General features: G+C 41.9%; 1 protein-coding gene across 1 annotated transcript; it reads left to right on the top strand.

Annotated features, from left to right (window-relative positions):
- Positions 1-1,514: 1,514 nt before the first annotated feature.
- Positions 1,515-12,388, top strand: wasf3b (WASP family member 3b). Its single transcript, XM_079234417.1, has 9 exons — positions 1,515-1,589; positions 5,992-6,148; positions 7,966-8,100; positions 8,223-8,376; positions 9,215-9,332; positions 9,636-9,817; positions 9,979-10,257; positions 10,637-10,947; positions 12,217-12,388. The coding sequence occupies exons 2-9, from the start codon at positions 6,016-6,018 to the stop codon at positions 12,372-12,374; spliced, it is 1,470 nt and encodes a 489-aa protein (XP_079090543.1). The 5' UTR covers positions 1,515-1,589; positions 5,992-6,015; the 3' UTR covers positions 12,375-12,388.
- The last annotated feature ends 3,533 nt before the right edge of the window (positions 12,389-15,921 follow it).

Below are 15,921 nucleotides of genomic sequence, written 5' to 3' on the forward strand. Positions count from 1 at the left end.
GTGGGCAAGCCTTACAACATGATGACAAAACCAAACAATCGCATGGAGGATGACAGATGGAACATGCATTGTACTGTATTGTATTGAAATATTTTACATGAAGCAAGTATCCTGACAATAAAAGTGAAAACATTGATATTGTGTGTCTGTGCATGCAGCTGAGTGATGCAAACTTAAGCAAGTATTACCGTTTGAACCATTAATTACATCTTCTTTCTTTCTTTCTTTTGCAATTTCTACTTCACAATAAGCTGTTAACTATTTCTCAAGAATTCAGATAAATCCCATTAGCTGGCAGGAATTGTGTTTATCCTTGATGGATTCATTCTTAATGGTGACATCAATCTTTGCACTTCTAACAACACCCAGTGTCCCAGAAAGCTCACTATATATTTAATCATATTTTAGACACCTAAAGGCAGCTGTGAGAAATTATTATTTTTAGTTTGGATTAATCTAAAACAAAAACATTGTTCACCCAGAATCCGACTTCGCTGAGGTGCTTGGGCTTTTTGTGAAAGAAATGTGAAAAAAAACATGATATTCCTATTATATAATTATGATATGTTATAAACATTGTTAATTAATTTCATGTTGATTAATAGTTTCACCATGAATATTTGTGAAATCTGCAGTACTTCTGTCACAGATTCTCCTGTTTGGGACCACAGTCATACATTGGTAAAATCGTAAAGTCCAAGTGTGTCAGTCTCGTCGGTCTAAACTGCCCTACTTTATTACATATTCACAATGTGTACATGTGTGCTTTGGTATTCCTGTTTAAATCAATTATATATGTTCAAATGACAGCTGTATAACGAATGCAGGCTGTGGCTTTCCCCTTGTCCAGCAATAGAAGTGCATTTTCAATAATGAAACTCCCTTTCCCTTTCCAATGGACTATTCTAAAGACTATTCTCTGCTCCCTTTCCCTGCTTTGATGACGCCATCTCCCTCAGACTGTTTTTGTCTACACACACACCTGGGAGAGTAAAGGACATATCTAAGTATAGCAAGTCCTCTTATTGAACCTCTGCTTGCAGGATGCTGGCCCAGCTATTTCAGTCTGGTACACAATACTACCCGAGCTCATTCTCAGCATCACTGCCTAAAGCATGTTTCTAACCCGCTGCAAACCTCTCTAGTTCACCATTGTCGGCTATAACACGTTATATAAATAGGTCATCATGTCTATAAAATCCCCACAGGCCCCAAGATGAATTTAAAGTCCTAATAATTTTGACAAGGAATGGGACCCAGTTGCGTAAAAAAAAATCTCCGTTTGCTCTTCAGCAACGCCCAACTGTAGCCCCGCCTCCTCCATTCGCAACACCGCTATCGAGCTCGGGAGTCTCCTTGTCATCCATTTCTTTCAAGAGATACCATTGGTTAATCGGAACGTCCATCATGTGTTAAAGCCCCTTTGTATAGATTTTATTGGTGTATGTGACCGGTGGGCGTGTCCTCGTCCTCAAAGGATTGTTCCCCGGAGTGGCCAGACTTGCTGGGGGACACAGGATGTGAGAGCTAATAGGAGTATCTAACGGGACATGCGGACGGGCCGATTTCTTCTAATATTTCAAGTGTTGGTGAGGGTTTTACGGTTCTTTTTACAACGACGAATGGCAGCTTTTATATAAAGGGTGAAATGTGTGTGTCTATTTATGTGGACTGTGGTCTAATTTGTCCAAATGAAGAGCTCGACCACTGGACCCCAGCTAGCTAACCCAGTGGTCAGTCCCAGTGCATGATAACAAACGGACCCTCCATAGCCCAGACCTGCCTTAACAATTGGAAATTGTTTCCCAATTGCCGGGTAATTTAAAAGCGTTTTTGACCAGATAATTGATATTGGTTGTGCACCGGCGTTTTATTCAGTTTATAAGGCGCCGAGACGTAAAACGGCGCGTTTCATTTGAGATTAAAACCGGCAGAAATTCACGGGAGAGCAGATGTGGGTCAGTCCGCCAGTAACGGGAAGCGACGGTGCGGAACAGTGATTGATCGCGGTTGCCATTAGTTCGTGTGTGTGTGTGTGTGTTTGTGTGTGTGTGTGTGTGTGTGTGTGTGTGTGTGTGTGTGTGTGTGTGTGTGTGTGTGTGTGTGTGTGTGTGTGTGTGAGAGAGAGACAGCCTGTGGGAAGGAGAGAAAGGGAGTGCGTGTGCGTGTGTGTGGATAAATGTGAGAATTTTAAGGCATTAAAGTAAGACATCCAAATAGATTGTAATAACGTAATCATGCCATTTAAATATGAATTACATATAAGTGATGGCAACTTCGTTAGAGATAGTAATGTTATAAAACATCTTACCTTATATTCCTAGTGAATACACTAAACTATTCACTGTCAATAAATAAATTGACCACATTTTAGATTCACTATTTATTAAGTAATCTAATATACACAATGGTAACAATTAACACAAGACAAATGTAAAACTAGGAACTCAGTGATACATGCTCATATTGAATGTCTTACTTGGAACTAAAAGCAGCTAAAAATAACTTAAAAAAAAATATATATATATATATTGTAATTAACTGTCAAGCTGAAAACCACCACATGGTTGATTTGTTATTTCATTTGTAATCATTGAATTGCTAATTTACCAAATGAATCAGCTGTTTAGCCCATTGTACATTAGGATTATCACAACTTGGGGTCATGCTTGTATTAAAAAGTCATGTCGCCTATTTGAGGGAACTTAATCTTCCAACCAAACCAACAGATTGAGTTCATTTCTCATTCCAGGTTGCGCTATTGTGTGTTCTAATATATTTGCATAATGATAGGATGATTTTATTATCATGTTACCATTTTACTAAAAATATAATTGAATTATTGCCCAGCCCAAACAGATATTCTGTCTTTTTGGCTGCACACTAGAAGGTTAAAGTTATGGCCACGCTCCCATGGCCTACTACTTTGTACAGAGTGAGGATTCACCATGCAGAAGCTATACCCAGAGTGCCTGAGTGTTTCACCATGGATGCCCCTGAGTAGTACTGGGACGCGGAAACGTAGGCGCAGTGTCACTGCAGAATGTTTTTTACGTCATATTTAGGGCAGTGTGACCTGACGTAATCCAAGCTGCATTATTTATAACATCAGAGCCAGCAAAAAAAAAAAAGCCTGCAACACAAGAAGCTGTACTCGGCTCATAAATTGGTAATGGCTTCCCTTTCAGATCTTAATGGAGTTCTCACATCTGTAGTAAATGTCTCGTCTAACTCTGTGTTGGCGTCCGGATGTGGGCATCTTGCAGGAGTCACAGGGGAAGTGTGTCTTGCCCTTAACGTAGCCTGAATGTCACCCCTCTGAGGATCAAAGACATTTTCTGCTGCGGATGGGACCGTTAACATGCTGCTAATGCGACATTTTAGAGGCTACCTGGTGTGTTTGTGTGTGTGCATTTGTAGAATGCCTATAGTATGCATGTTGGCTTCTAATGAATTAAGCATCAAAATACATGACAAGATGAGGGGGAGGAATAGCATAAGCTCTTACATTCCTAATGTTTAGGCTTTACTCTCTTTACTTGCTCCTGTATTTCTCCCAAATGAGTGGAGGAGCACTTGCTTGCTAAGCTTTCATTGCAAGAGTATAGGGGGCCTTAAAGGAGGTTGAGGAGGTTGAGGAGGAGGAGGAGAAGGAGGAGGAGGAGGATGCATGGGAAAGCTAGTGCTGTTGCCGTGTGAACGGAGCTCTATTGTCCCAGGAACCTTTCAGTGGCTTCCCCGAGGTGCCTGTTCATACCCCTCCCCCACCCAATACACCCTTTCTCCCTCAGACAAAAACATTAACACAAACGTATACTTTTTCCACCTCTTAATGTTACACACAACCGTCTCACACGCCGTCTCACACACACTCTCATTCACTGTCTCTTTCCTGTCACACACTCTTATCCCACATGTCTCTCTCATGCACCCTTCTCGCCTCTACTTTCCTCTAATTTCTCACAAGCAGACAAGGCCTGTCCCTTCCTCCCTCCTCCTGCTTGCCCCCCCAGTTGCTCATTATTTCGCCTCATTGATGTGATTGTCAGGCCAGCCAGACAGTAAAAGCAAAAACATGCAATCTTCTTATTTGCATCACCTCCCTCCCGCATGCTACAAGAAGCACAGTGTTTCTAAAATGTTTATAAACGGACTGCAAAATCCAGGGAGCTCTTTTGCTCCAAACCAGACAGCATTAACTGTGTTCAGTGTCCTTTGTGGCAGCACATGATGTAATTTTACCCTTTGTTTTCTGTTATTGGCGTGAGGCCGTCGGGGTATGCAGGGGGTCGCTGGCTCAGAAAACGGGGCCAGATGAGGACTCGGCTGGTGGGAATTGGCTTCAGTGAACGGAGGTGTCTCTTTTCTGTCTTGGACATGATCTGTAATAACAGTAGTTCCCTGCTGAGACACGGATAGCACAGCACTGCTGCTTGCTTTGTTGGTGATTTTTTGTGCTGATGATGTAACCTCACCGTTGTATTTGGTGTCTTATGAGATCAGGATTCACAAAGAAGAAAAGATAAACATTTTAAACCACTTTAAATCCTTCTCAACCTTACTTCCCATCAAATCTAATTTCTTGTGATCACAAATGGATATCTGCAAGGCCCAACAAACATGAGTAGTATTTCTAGTATCTGTCAGTTATTATTAGCCTTATGTCACGCTGCCAGGGCTCCTGTGTTTCTCCAACCTGCTTTTCACTGAAGTGATTGTTGTTTTTGTTGGCGTAGCTGCACAGGAAAAAGTCTGGAACTGTAGCTATGAGTGAATCATTTGATCAGGGAATCTAAAAATTGTGCAAGCAGGTTTCCATCTGCCTCCCTGTCCGTCCTCTAGGTTGCTTCTTAAGCCATAGCTGTATTGTGTTTGCACAGGAAGCAGAGATGTGACACAGGGAGGACCAGGAAACAGGAGCCAGTTTGAGACGGCAAAAACAGGATGCAGGAAGAAGCTCAGATAAGATGGCTGCTCTGATGCACCGTGGGACTTCTCCGGCTTTGAGTAATTGTTTGTAGTCCTTTGAACTACAGATAATTTAGTGTCTGACTAAAGAACCAGTGGGGGTTTAATTAGGAGAGTGAAGTTGCAATGAAAGTGTGTGAGTCAAATGTGTGTGAGTTTTCTGAGGGAAACTTCAGGTTTTTGTCTTTATTCTTGTTCAGCAACAATGCATTCATTTATACAAATTCCCATTTGACTTTTCTGCCTTTTTGGTGTTTGCCGGACCACATCCGTGAATCTCTGTCTGTGTCAGGATTCCAGCTGGGCCACTGACAAGCCGGCCTGGGATTAGCTGGCATGCTGTATCTTCCTATCCCTAATGCTTTAATCTCTCTGCTGGTCGCCAAAGTCTTGTGGCTTTGGGACACTGTTGGTTCCCTGGCCACCGACTCACCGCATGTTTTCTTCATTTTTACATACAACAAAGAAACTAAATACACTTCATAATCACATGCAGCCCTATACTGCAACAGCAGCCAAAATGCAAGCTACAAGCACAAATACATTTTTTTATTTATAGAGGGGATGTGATCTCATGACAAAAAAAACCTCTCTGTGTCCGGTTCTCTAATTTGAATATTTGCTGCTTTAAAAAGAAAAATAGAAAATATTGGAGTTTTAGTCAGATTAAACTAGCAATTTCAATATATCCAATTGGAGATTTTTACATTTTTAAAGAACAAATGATTAATAAGTTTATTAAGAAAATGATCAGGAAATTGATTGATAATGAAAACAAATGTATTGCAGCCTTAATTTGATAATCACCACCTGTGTTAAATATTGCATATATGTTCTACCTCTGTCTTTCCTCTCGCTCTATGGCAGATGTGGTGTGTGTCCTCACCAGTGGGGGGTGGCTTGCTCATGTACAGCAGACCAGATGCAGTTGGACAGCATCTGCATGCTGATCTCTCCATTCATTCTCTCTCAGCGTACTGGCGTCTAAAAGAGTGTGTGCTTGTTCCCCATGTCTTCTCGCAGTTAGTGACGGAGTGAAGCCTCGCCATGCCGCTGGTGAAGAGGAACATCGAGCCACGGCACCTCTGCCGAGGGGAGCTCCCCGAGGGCATCGACAGCGAGCTGGAGTGTGTGATGAACAACACGCTCTCCTCCATCATCCGTCAGCTCAGCAGCCTCAGTAAGACACACTCTCACACTAACACTCACACACTCACACACACACACCTGCAAAGTTTTCGCCATCGCCAGAAGAAAATAGCTTATAAAAGTATCATTGATAGCATCCCCTGGCTGTGACCGCACTAACTTTAGTTTGATGACTGTCGACATGGTCACATGGTTTCATCAGTAATCCTGAAGCTGCGATTGATTTGGGTGTTGTCATGGTTACGGTGCCTGGGGTCACTGGGCTAGCGGCAGACTTAGTGCGGCCTCGCGCCGGAGAACGGAGGGTTGAAATGTAATCCTTGTAGATAGCTGTGCAAAAGGGAACTTATCTGGACAGCTGTGTGGTGTGTGTGTGTGTGCGTGTGTGTGTGTGTGTGTGTGTGTGTGTGTGTGTGTGTGTGTGTGTGTGTGTGTGTGTGTGTGTGTGTGTGTGTGTGTGTGTGTGTGTGTGCTTTTTGTATGTATGACGTTGTGTACAGGACCGTTTCATATTGATTGTTATGCTCGCTGTAAATGCATTAGAAAGATGTATTTACTTCTCCAAGGGGATGTATCTACCCATCCATTTTCCATTTTCCGTGTCCTTGCTTAATAAACCATCAACAATGTGTGTGTTGTATTCTGACATTCACCCTTCACCCATTCATTCTTACTTTGTCCGTTTTTGCTGTTGACTACACTTTGGCCCAGTCATATCCATTCTCTGTCTGTCTCTTATTGTGTCAAGTTCCTGCATTGGGAGTGGGCCTTTCAACAGCAGCTGTGGGAGCTATATATAAATTCCCATGTGGGCTTGATGGGGTATGTCCGAAGACTACATGCATGTTTGTGTGCACATGGAGAGGTCAGAGTTGACCCGGCTCAGCATGCCGGATCTGTGATCCTTCCTTCCTTCTTTTTCCTGCAGCGCATCCTGTCAGCAGGAGGGAGAGAAAAAGCCCTTAGTGTGTGTTTGCCATACTACTATAATAAAACTGCTCTGGCTGGGTTTTAAACTGTTGACATCCAGAGGATGCATTTTTTCCTGCAAAGTCTATCATTTCAGTACTGCCCAGCCGAGCCATTTATTTGGTCAAAAGGCTTTTACACTCATTAGCTCTGGGCTAGGACCCCCCGTGTCAAAAGTTTATAGTTCCATAAACCCTGGACTCACCGTCGTTTCACACTGACAGCTTTTAATGTGGTTTACTTCCGCCCTTGGCCCTTTTTAAAACCCATTCCAGAGCAGAGTCATCCCTCCTGTTACAAGGTTGATCCCCAGAACACAGGGTTAAAAGAACACAAAAAGTGTGGAAAAAAAAGTGAATTGGGATTAGAACCGAAGCAAGAAAAAGTTAAATCAAATCAAATGTCCATCACAGTGATTCATTCTGAAGATGTTACGTGGGTTCTGCTTTACAAACTGTGAATCTTCAGCTGAGGGCTAAACCCACACATTGTAAGGTCGGCAACCAATACTGCTCGTTCCGAGTGACCAGGACCGGCACTTGAGCACATGTACAGGACCAAGCAAACATTTACACAGATTGTTTAGGGATTTTAACTGACGACCTTGAGGTAATGCATCTCTAGCAATAAAAGGCCAGTGATGAATATCTTCAACAAACAAACTGGGACGTCTACATGTGTGTAAATGTGGCTATATGTGGCTGTATGAGATGCCATTTCCTGCAAAGACTTTTTCTAGCCTCACATTGGGTCACATTACCATTGTATTGATTAAATGTCAACCTCTGTGGGGATTTGCTTGGCTCCAGATATATTTATAAGTCTCCTACTATCTCTCAAATTTCCTGTTTATTTGTCTTTCTGCTGTTCCTTTTTTAGGTAGACATGCAGAGGATATATTCGGCGAGCTGTTTAAGGAGGCCAACACCTTCTATCTGCGCGCCAACTCTCTCCAGGACCGCATTGACCGGCTGGCCGTCAAGGTCACACAGCTGGACTCCACTGTAGAAGAAGGTGGGTCAGAGGTTAGAGGTCTGAGGAGGAGAAAGACAGGAAGTCATCACTCATTGTCCAGGTGTTATCAGTGTCTTGTTTTGACTTTTTTACTGACTTTTTACCTCTTTTCATGTTCTCAGTTTCCCTTCAAGACATTAACATGAGGAAAGCCTTCAAGAGCTCTACCATTCAGGACCAGCAGGTGGTGTCCAAGAGCAGTGTGCCCAATCCTGTCACGGAGATATACAACATGAGTGATAAGCCTCCGCCACTCAACATCCTCTCCTCTTACAGGTTGGTGTTATTGATGCACACTCACTCAGTAAACACTCTTTGATGCTCTTGCAGCACAATCACAGCCATATTTGTTTTACATGGCTTTAAATCAAAAGTTTTTTGCTGCTACCCCCCCCCCTAAAAATAGATAGGTAGTCAGAATTCTAACATTTCTCGACTCTCATATAATTTTGGGTTTCAGTATTCCCCCCAATGTTTGAGCTTTAAAGAAGCTAATATGTATTCTTCTTAATTTTAAAAGCATGAAACAAACATCATATGAGCAATTTCACGATATGAAAGACAAAATAAACATTCACAAGGTGAATCAGATATAACATTTCCATTTTAAACGATGTGTTCTACTTTATAACTTTGACAGGAATACTCAAAGTCATCCTTTGTTCTTTATTTCATTTTGGCTCCTTGTTTCTACATTCACAGTGAAACAGCAGACTTGGTATTATTTCCTACTGCTACTTTTATCCAGTGTGCTTTCCAGTACTTTGGGTACATTACATATTTAGCATGGCTTGCTCCAGTGGGAATACAACTCCTAACCCTGACTACATATTACACTTTTCTCCCTCTTATCCATTGCTCCTGTCTCTCTGCCTTTTCACTCTTTCATCCCGGATCCACATTCATAATGTCACCCATGTTCTCCCATCAGCCTCTTCCACTTTTGCAATATTCATAGTTTTATACTCAACTTAGTCTTCCCACAGAGATACACTGAGCCCAAAAAAAAGTAGTCTATCTTGCCATACTGCATAAACTAAGACGGTGTATCCATACATGTTTCTCTACAAAGACGTTTGTGCAACTATATAATTCTTGGTGTCTGTTTCTGAAGGGATGACCACAAGGAAGCGCTTAAGTTCTACACCGACCCCTCCTACTTCTTCAACTTGTGGAAGGAAAATATGCTGCAGGACACAGAGGATAAAAGGAAAGAGAAGAGGAAGCAGAAGGTACAATTATGTTCACGAGATCACGCTATAGTTTTTATACACCATTACAGAGATTTTACTCTCTGGTGCTATTCTGTCCAATGTAGTTCATGTTTTCAGTAACCAAATATTGTTATCAGGTTAGTTTCTTCCATTGTATTACCATACTTACTACACAAAATGTTGCTTCTTGGTGTAACTAAATATATTATCGTCCATAGAAGAACACATAACACAGGACCACAAACAGCCTTTCACCTTTCCATTGATCGCTTTAACGAAACAAAATAGCCTAAATGCTTTCCTTCTCTCTCCGTCTCGAAGGAGCAGAAGCGTTGTGTGGATGGAACGTTACAGAGGGAGGTGAAGAAGGTCCGAAAGGCGAGGAACCGTCGGCAGGAGTGGAACATGTTGGCTCTGGATAAAGAGCTGAGGCCGGACCATCGGCACACTATACACCGCGACAGAGGGGCTTCTTCTGAGGGCTCGATGTCACCAGAGAACAGGTAGCTCACTTCAGTTTCCTGATTATTCTCAGAGGCATTGCCTATTTGCATAATTTCATCCTAGTAAAAAAAACTCACGAGTTGAGGAAATGTACCGTGTTGTTTCCACGTTCTTACTTCACCTTCCATATTCTCATCCTCCTCCCTGCTGTCTCTATCAGGGGTCACGGTCCTGATCAGCACCACTACCCCAACATGATGAACAATGCTGGCCACGCCCACACCTACTCCGGCCCCCCGCCCAGCGTACTAGCGGCCCAGATGGCTGCGGCAGGCCACGCCGCACGCGGAGGAGGTGAACATGATATGAGAGGCAGGGCCATGATGGCCTATCAGGGTGGGACACTGGGGCGTTCTCACCACCACCAAGTCCCGCTACCTCCTGCACCCTCTGAGGCCATGAACGGGGGCTCTATGTCCCTTCCACCAATGGACTACAGGTAAACACATAAGCCAGAGCCTATTGAAGACACTTCTCTTCAGGTTTAGGTGTCTTTTTCATTTTTATTTAACAACACTTTATCTAAACCATTTAGGGGTTTAGGTAATGAGCACAATGTCATTCAAACTCTTCCTAAATCAAATCATATGTTCTATATGTCCCTTACTGTTGCTCTTGCTCATTGTTATGTGTTATGTGTGCACACGTTTATATTATGTATGAATTCTGAGCCAATGCTGCCACCTAGTGGTTCAGTGTCCTTTTGCTTCACTCTCAAACCCTGATGCAAGTCATCAGGGTTTGAGAGTGGTGAATGAAAAGGAGTTATAATTTGTATTAACCTCTACTAATTCTCTTCCATTTGCTCTCTCTTGCAGTATGGATGGCTATGCCAACACTGGCCCTCCTCCTCCCCCCCCTGCCCCTCTCATCCCTTCTGCCCAAACTGCATTTGCCTCACCTCCCGGAGGTCCAATGCCTCTCGGGCAAATGGTGGCTGGTGGCTTCGCTCTGCCTCCACCGCCTCTATGTGTAGGCCAGGCCGCTCCACCTCCCCCTGGTCCTCCACCCCCTCCCCTCCCAGCCGGTGCCTCCCACTCTACAACCCGCAAGATGTCTTCCTCTGCACCTGCTGAGAACTCAGAGGTCAATGATGCCCGCAGTGATCTGCTGGCTGCCATACGTATGGGTAAGAACCGTAAGTGTGCCTATGCGTATTCCCAGAAAGATGTGTTATTTTAATGTATGTTTATCTCTTTTAGAACAGTATGCATTTGTATGCACTTTCTTGGTTGATTGTGTTTTTGACCCTGGTTAACAGAAGAAGAGCCTTTAAATGCAGAATGAGTAGGATTTGTTGGCGTTTCGCCACGTTATATTTTTATTTCCGTTAGTGCTGTGTCATATACATTGCTGTGTCATAAATATTGTTTAGTTTTTTCACAAAATGTTACTCATTGGGCATTTTGTCAAAGTAAAAACAAATCGCTACAAAGGGATCTAAATTAAGGGGGTGAATTGTATTGCTTGAGATACAAACAATTGTTAAATCTCAAGCAATATAATGTAAATTAATTGTAAATCATTTGAATAAAAATAGCTGCAGCAAATATTTGTGACCTACATTTTATTAGGACTTGCCTTGATATGACAGGAAATGGCCTCGATCTAGAGCACTATAATTAAGTGGCTCAAGGGAACATTTGAAGATGTGTCTTGAAGTGTTTCACCAAAGAACAAAATCTTTATAAGAAGGAACATTTTGGTTATTTACAACCGCAGGGATGTAGCACCATCACTGCAGTCCTTCATGCAGTCATATATGGATCAGACAGATTTTGAACAAGTCCAGTTTAGATCTTTTATGTAACTCATGAATAAAAACTAACCGAGCTGTCCAGTGTAATCTCATAAATTTGGTCCGACAAAGTAGACTGATGGAGCAGCTTTTCAACGCAACGTTTATGTGGAAAGTCATAGACCATCTTCATTTTATTTTTATAGCTAACTTATTTACAACTAATGTGTAATAGCCATACTTGATATTTAAATCAAAATGCTCCAATAGCCAGGGTTCTGGGGGTTCCAGTGTCCTGGAAAGTTATTTCAACATTCTCCTGTTTTTCTTTAGCTGAGAATGAACCAGTTAATGAACTAGTTAGTTAGAGTTCCCCAAAACGACATCACGATCTGTCATACCAGCTCGATCATCACTGAAAATGTCTGTAGAAAAGATTGGGAACCCTGATAGTGTTCTTTTTATACTGAGCTTTATCAAGAATTACTGTTTTTTTTTCTTATTCTGTGATGCAGAAAATAACCAATTGAAGCTACTTCAGGTCCTCATTTGTTCTATATACTGCATTTCAAACAAATTTCCTTCTGGGGAAGAATAAAGTATCTATCTATTTTAAGAGCCACCGTGTCAGTAAAAAACACACCCAATATTTCCCTGTAGGCATCCAGTTAAAGAAGGTGCAGGAGCAGCAGGAGCAGCAGGCGAAGAGGGAACCCGTTGGAAACGACGTGGCCACCATCCTCTCACGACGCATCGCTGTGGAGTACTCCGACTCCGAGGACGACTCCGATTTGGAAGAGAACGATTGGTCAGATTAACCGACACGCAAAAAAAAAATTAAAAAGGGATAACTACTGAAAAATACACACACACACACACACACACACACACACATTCAGTCAATCTCACACTCACTTGAAAGAATGCCTACTGTACCACACTCACGGGTTGCCACATACTTTGTTGCTGAAACACACACACACACACACACACACACACACACACACACACACACACACACACACACACACACACACACACACACACACACAATTACATGCTGTAGGTTGATGTAAGCTTAATGGTCCAAAACTGGAAATGTGGGGGTGTATTCAAGATGCATAAACACTGTAAAGACACTCGTAACATACTATAATACTTACCACTCTTTGAAACATTAACATGTAGCTCGACATATATATATATATATATATATATATATATATATATATATATATATATATATATATATATATATATATATATATATATGTATATATATATATACATATATATATATATACATATATATATATATATATATATATATATATATATATATATATATATATATATATATATCTCAAAGCATTGTGAATACACCCCTGTGGATGTTTCTCTACCTGTTATAACACTATAGACACCCTGTGACGGTGCTAACTTCCTGTATAGTCAAAGCTTGAGAGTGTTAGAAGAATTAGAAACTTTCCTCTTCAGCTAACCAATGTACTTGTCTTTTTTGTAAATGTTTTTACTGAAACACTTGCGTATGCTGTAGATCATGAGGCATGTTTTGAAACATGTCAATAACTGGAAGTGAAGAAATCACGGAGTCATTGTCAACGGGTTCATGCCTCTGAGGGAGTGAATGGGGAGAGCATTTGAAATACTGTTATGGATTTGTGAGCGGGTGATATGTAATAAGTCTTATTGATTATTGATTGAGCCATCGGCAATCGATCACTGCTGTGCGGGAGGGGGGGTGTCATTATGCTAGTGTGAGCTCTGTAACCTTTGACCCAGAGAAAAAATAAAATGATGAATCAAGGATCATGGCTGCCGTGTCTCTTTGCTGTTCCACTGTCGTCATAGAGACAACACATACCTGCCTCTAAGACTTCAGTTTCCATGGTGACAGTATAGCTAAGAAGGGAGTTGCCAGGGAAACAAGAGTGTGAAGGGGGGGTGGCAACGAGCCGGGATGAGGATGAACAAATTAGTCAAGGCAGGAGTTTTATGCACAGCACTTGTTTGGTTTTTAATACAAAATTAACAAGATCTCTCAATTGAGTGAACTAACCAAAGCAATAAAAAGTACGACTAACACCTTGGAAAAATAGACACCACGTTCACACAAACGTTTACACAATACCTCAGTTAAGTTAGTGCATGTTGATTATCGTTTATATGTTTCATTTTGCAGATATTTAGTTTGTTGTGCCATTTTCATCCAAAAAATAAAGTGCATTTCACATTGAAAACTACGCATACGTCTACACAAGATGCTGTTACTGTGACGTCCTCCCGTCTCCAACCCCAAAAACACACACACACACACATTCACAGGCCCTTGTGTGTTTTGATATTTAGCTCTATATTAGTAACCATCTGAAAGAAACTTCCCGCTGAACTAACAGCCAGTTGCTTTGCACACAACTTTATGTTCTACACCGCAAAACAATTCAGTAGATGAACAGGTGTGTGTATACAGAGAAGTATTACATCCAACTTCAGTCTTTTGCTTTTCTTGGATACAAAGCCCTTGTTCACACCTGTTCAGTCATGAAAATCTCCACAACACTGCACAAGAGAACAACATTCACCAACCAGAGAATGTTATGTCCCATTTTTGTCCCCTCAAACATCACTGTGGAACCAATCAATATTCCGTTAACCAGCCTTAATAAACTGGTGCATATTGAAAAAAACGGTGCGACCCAACTCATCCCATAGTTTGACGAGGCTTAACATTTGGTAGCACCATGCAAGGTTGTTTTAAGTCCCTCCTCTTCAGCATGCCGTATTTACAGAAATAAATGAGTCGAGAGGAAGGGTTGTCAGTTCAACAATTTGATTATTACTACATTCCCAAAAAAAAGCTTTACAGCGCCGTTTTATCACACAACATTAGAATGTGAAAGAATTCAGGCCAGACTATAGTGGCAAAAAAATAGACCTTTTCAATAAATATAACAAAATAGACTTTTCTCAAAAGGTAAAGAAATAAGAGTTTGTGATGTTTGTGACGTGCCAGCCTGACCCGTTGGTGCTCATTAATAACAACAGGATTCAGTCTGACACTGTGCACAAGTTCACGTTCCAATGCTCAGAAATGCTATTCCTCAGCTTTTCTTACTTATCCCCCCCACCCTCCTTTTTTTTAATGCTTTGCACCTGATCTGAGGCCAGAAATATGAGGATTGGGAGCTCTTCAAAGGCCTCAGGTTTTCTTAGAGGGGAGGGAGCAAGGAAGGAAAGAAAAGGCATGACTTTCTTATTTGGAAGTGACCACATTTAGCTCATAGAATCATTCAGAGGTCACTTAGCGGACGCCTGCCTCGATCAGACTAGATTGATTTAAAAACATTTGGAATAAAGAGCAGACGGCAAACACGCAACAGGACGTGGATCCCAGTGAGTCCCTTTCACTTTGGCTTGACGTGCTGGAGCTTTCACGTCTGAGTCCTACCTCTAGCTCTACAAACACGTAACGAGGCCACTTCTCTCAGAATTGACAGGAAGACTGGCAGCATTATCCTCTAAGGTCAGGGGGTCAACAGGGAGTCATATCCCTCAGACCCATTTTACCCCTTTACAAGGAGACAGATTAAGGTCTGCCGAGCTGCTGGATCACAAACACACACGGACACACACACACATGCACACACCCAGAGGCCATGCAACTCATACCGTATGCACAAAAACACAGCCCCAAATCACACACTGAGACTTGAGGTTACGACACTCAGGACAGTTCATATGCTCACAAAAGGCAGAGGCAACAAAGAAATACAAACATTTCACCATTTTTGGTGTGGCAAATGGTCAAAGCCCAATTTTAGTTCAGAGAAGAAGAAGAAATCATTGCGGCGGAATGAGGCGGTGGTGTCACTGTGACAAATGAGTCGTTTGATCTCGTCCACTTTTACCAGCCCAGGAGTGATTATCCTACGACCTATTTGAAGATCACTTGTAGCTCACTGAGCACATTCACTACAACACATCCCCACCTGAGCGGTACTTCACACTGCAGGAAGAAGAAATGGTGGGAGGTGGATGTTATTGCTGTCTGAGTATTGCTAAATAACTACCATTCATAGTTATTGCTGACAAGATATGAAGGAATGAGTCATTAGCGTGCATGTTTGTCGGGTTTGCAAACTAATTATGAGACCAAAAACTAGTAGAGGATTAACTCAGAGCAGCTGGTATAGTGTTGTGATTTGGACTTCCATTGAACCACTCAAGTCACGATCAAAGCAGATCCTCTAAACTTCAAACTTATCCGCACTTTACAGCAAAATATATTTCTTCAAATCCACATTTTTCAAAAAGGGTGCAACTATTGTGACCATCAAGTGATGA

Source organism: Taurulus bubalis, assembly GCF_910589615.1.
Source record: "Taurulus bubalis genome assembly, chromosome: 18".
NCBI lineage: Eukaryota > Metazoa > Chordata > Actinopteri > Perciformes > Cottidae > Taurulus > Taurulus bubalis.

What these genes read in the sequence shown, in the direction of transcription:
- wasf3b (XM_079234417.1), top strand. Translation starts at nt 6,016, where the DNA reads ATGCCGCTGGTGAAGAGGAACATCGAGCCACGGCACCTCTGCCGAGGG. An exon ending in AAGAGAAGAGGAAGCAGAAG is followed by an intron (nt 9,333 to 9,635) that starts GTACAATTATGT and finishes TCCGTCTCGAAG; the next exon opens with GAGCAGAAGCGTTGTGTGGA. An exon ending in CTTCCACCAATGGACTACAG is followed by an intron (nt 10,258 to 10,636) that starts GTAAACACATAA and finishes TCTCTCTTGCAG; the next exon opens with TATGGATGGCTATGCCAACA.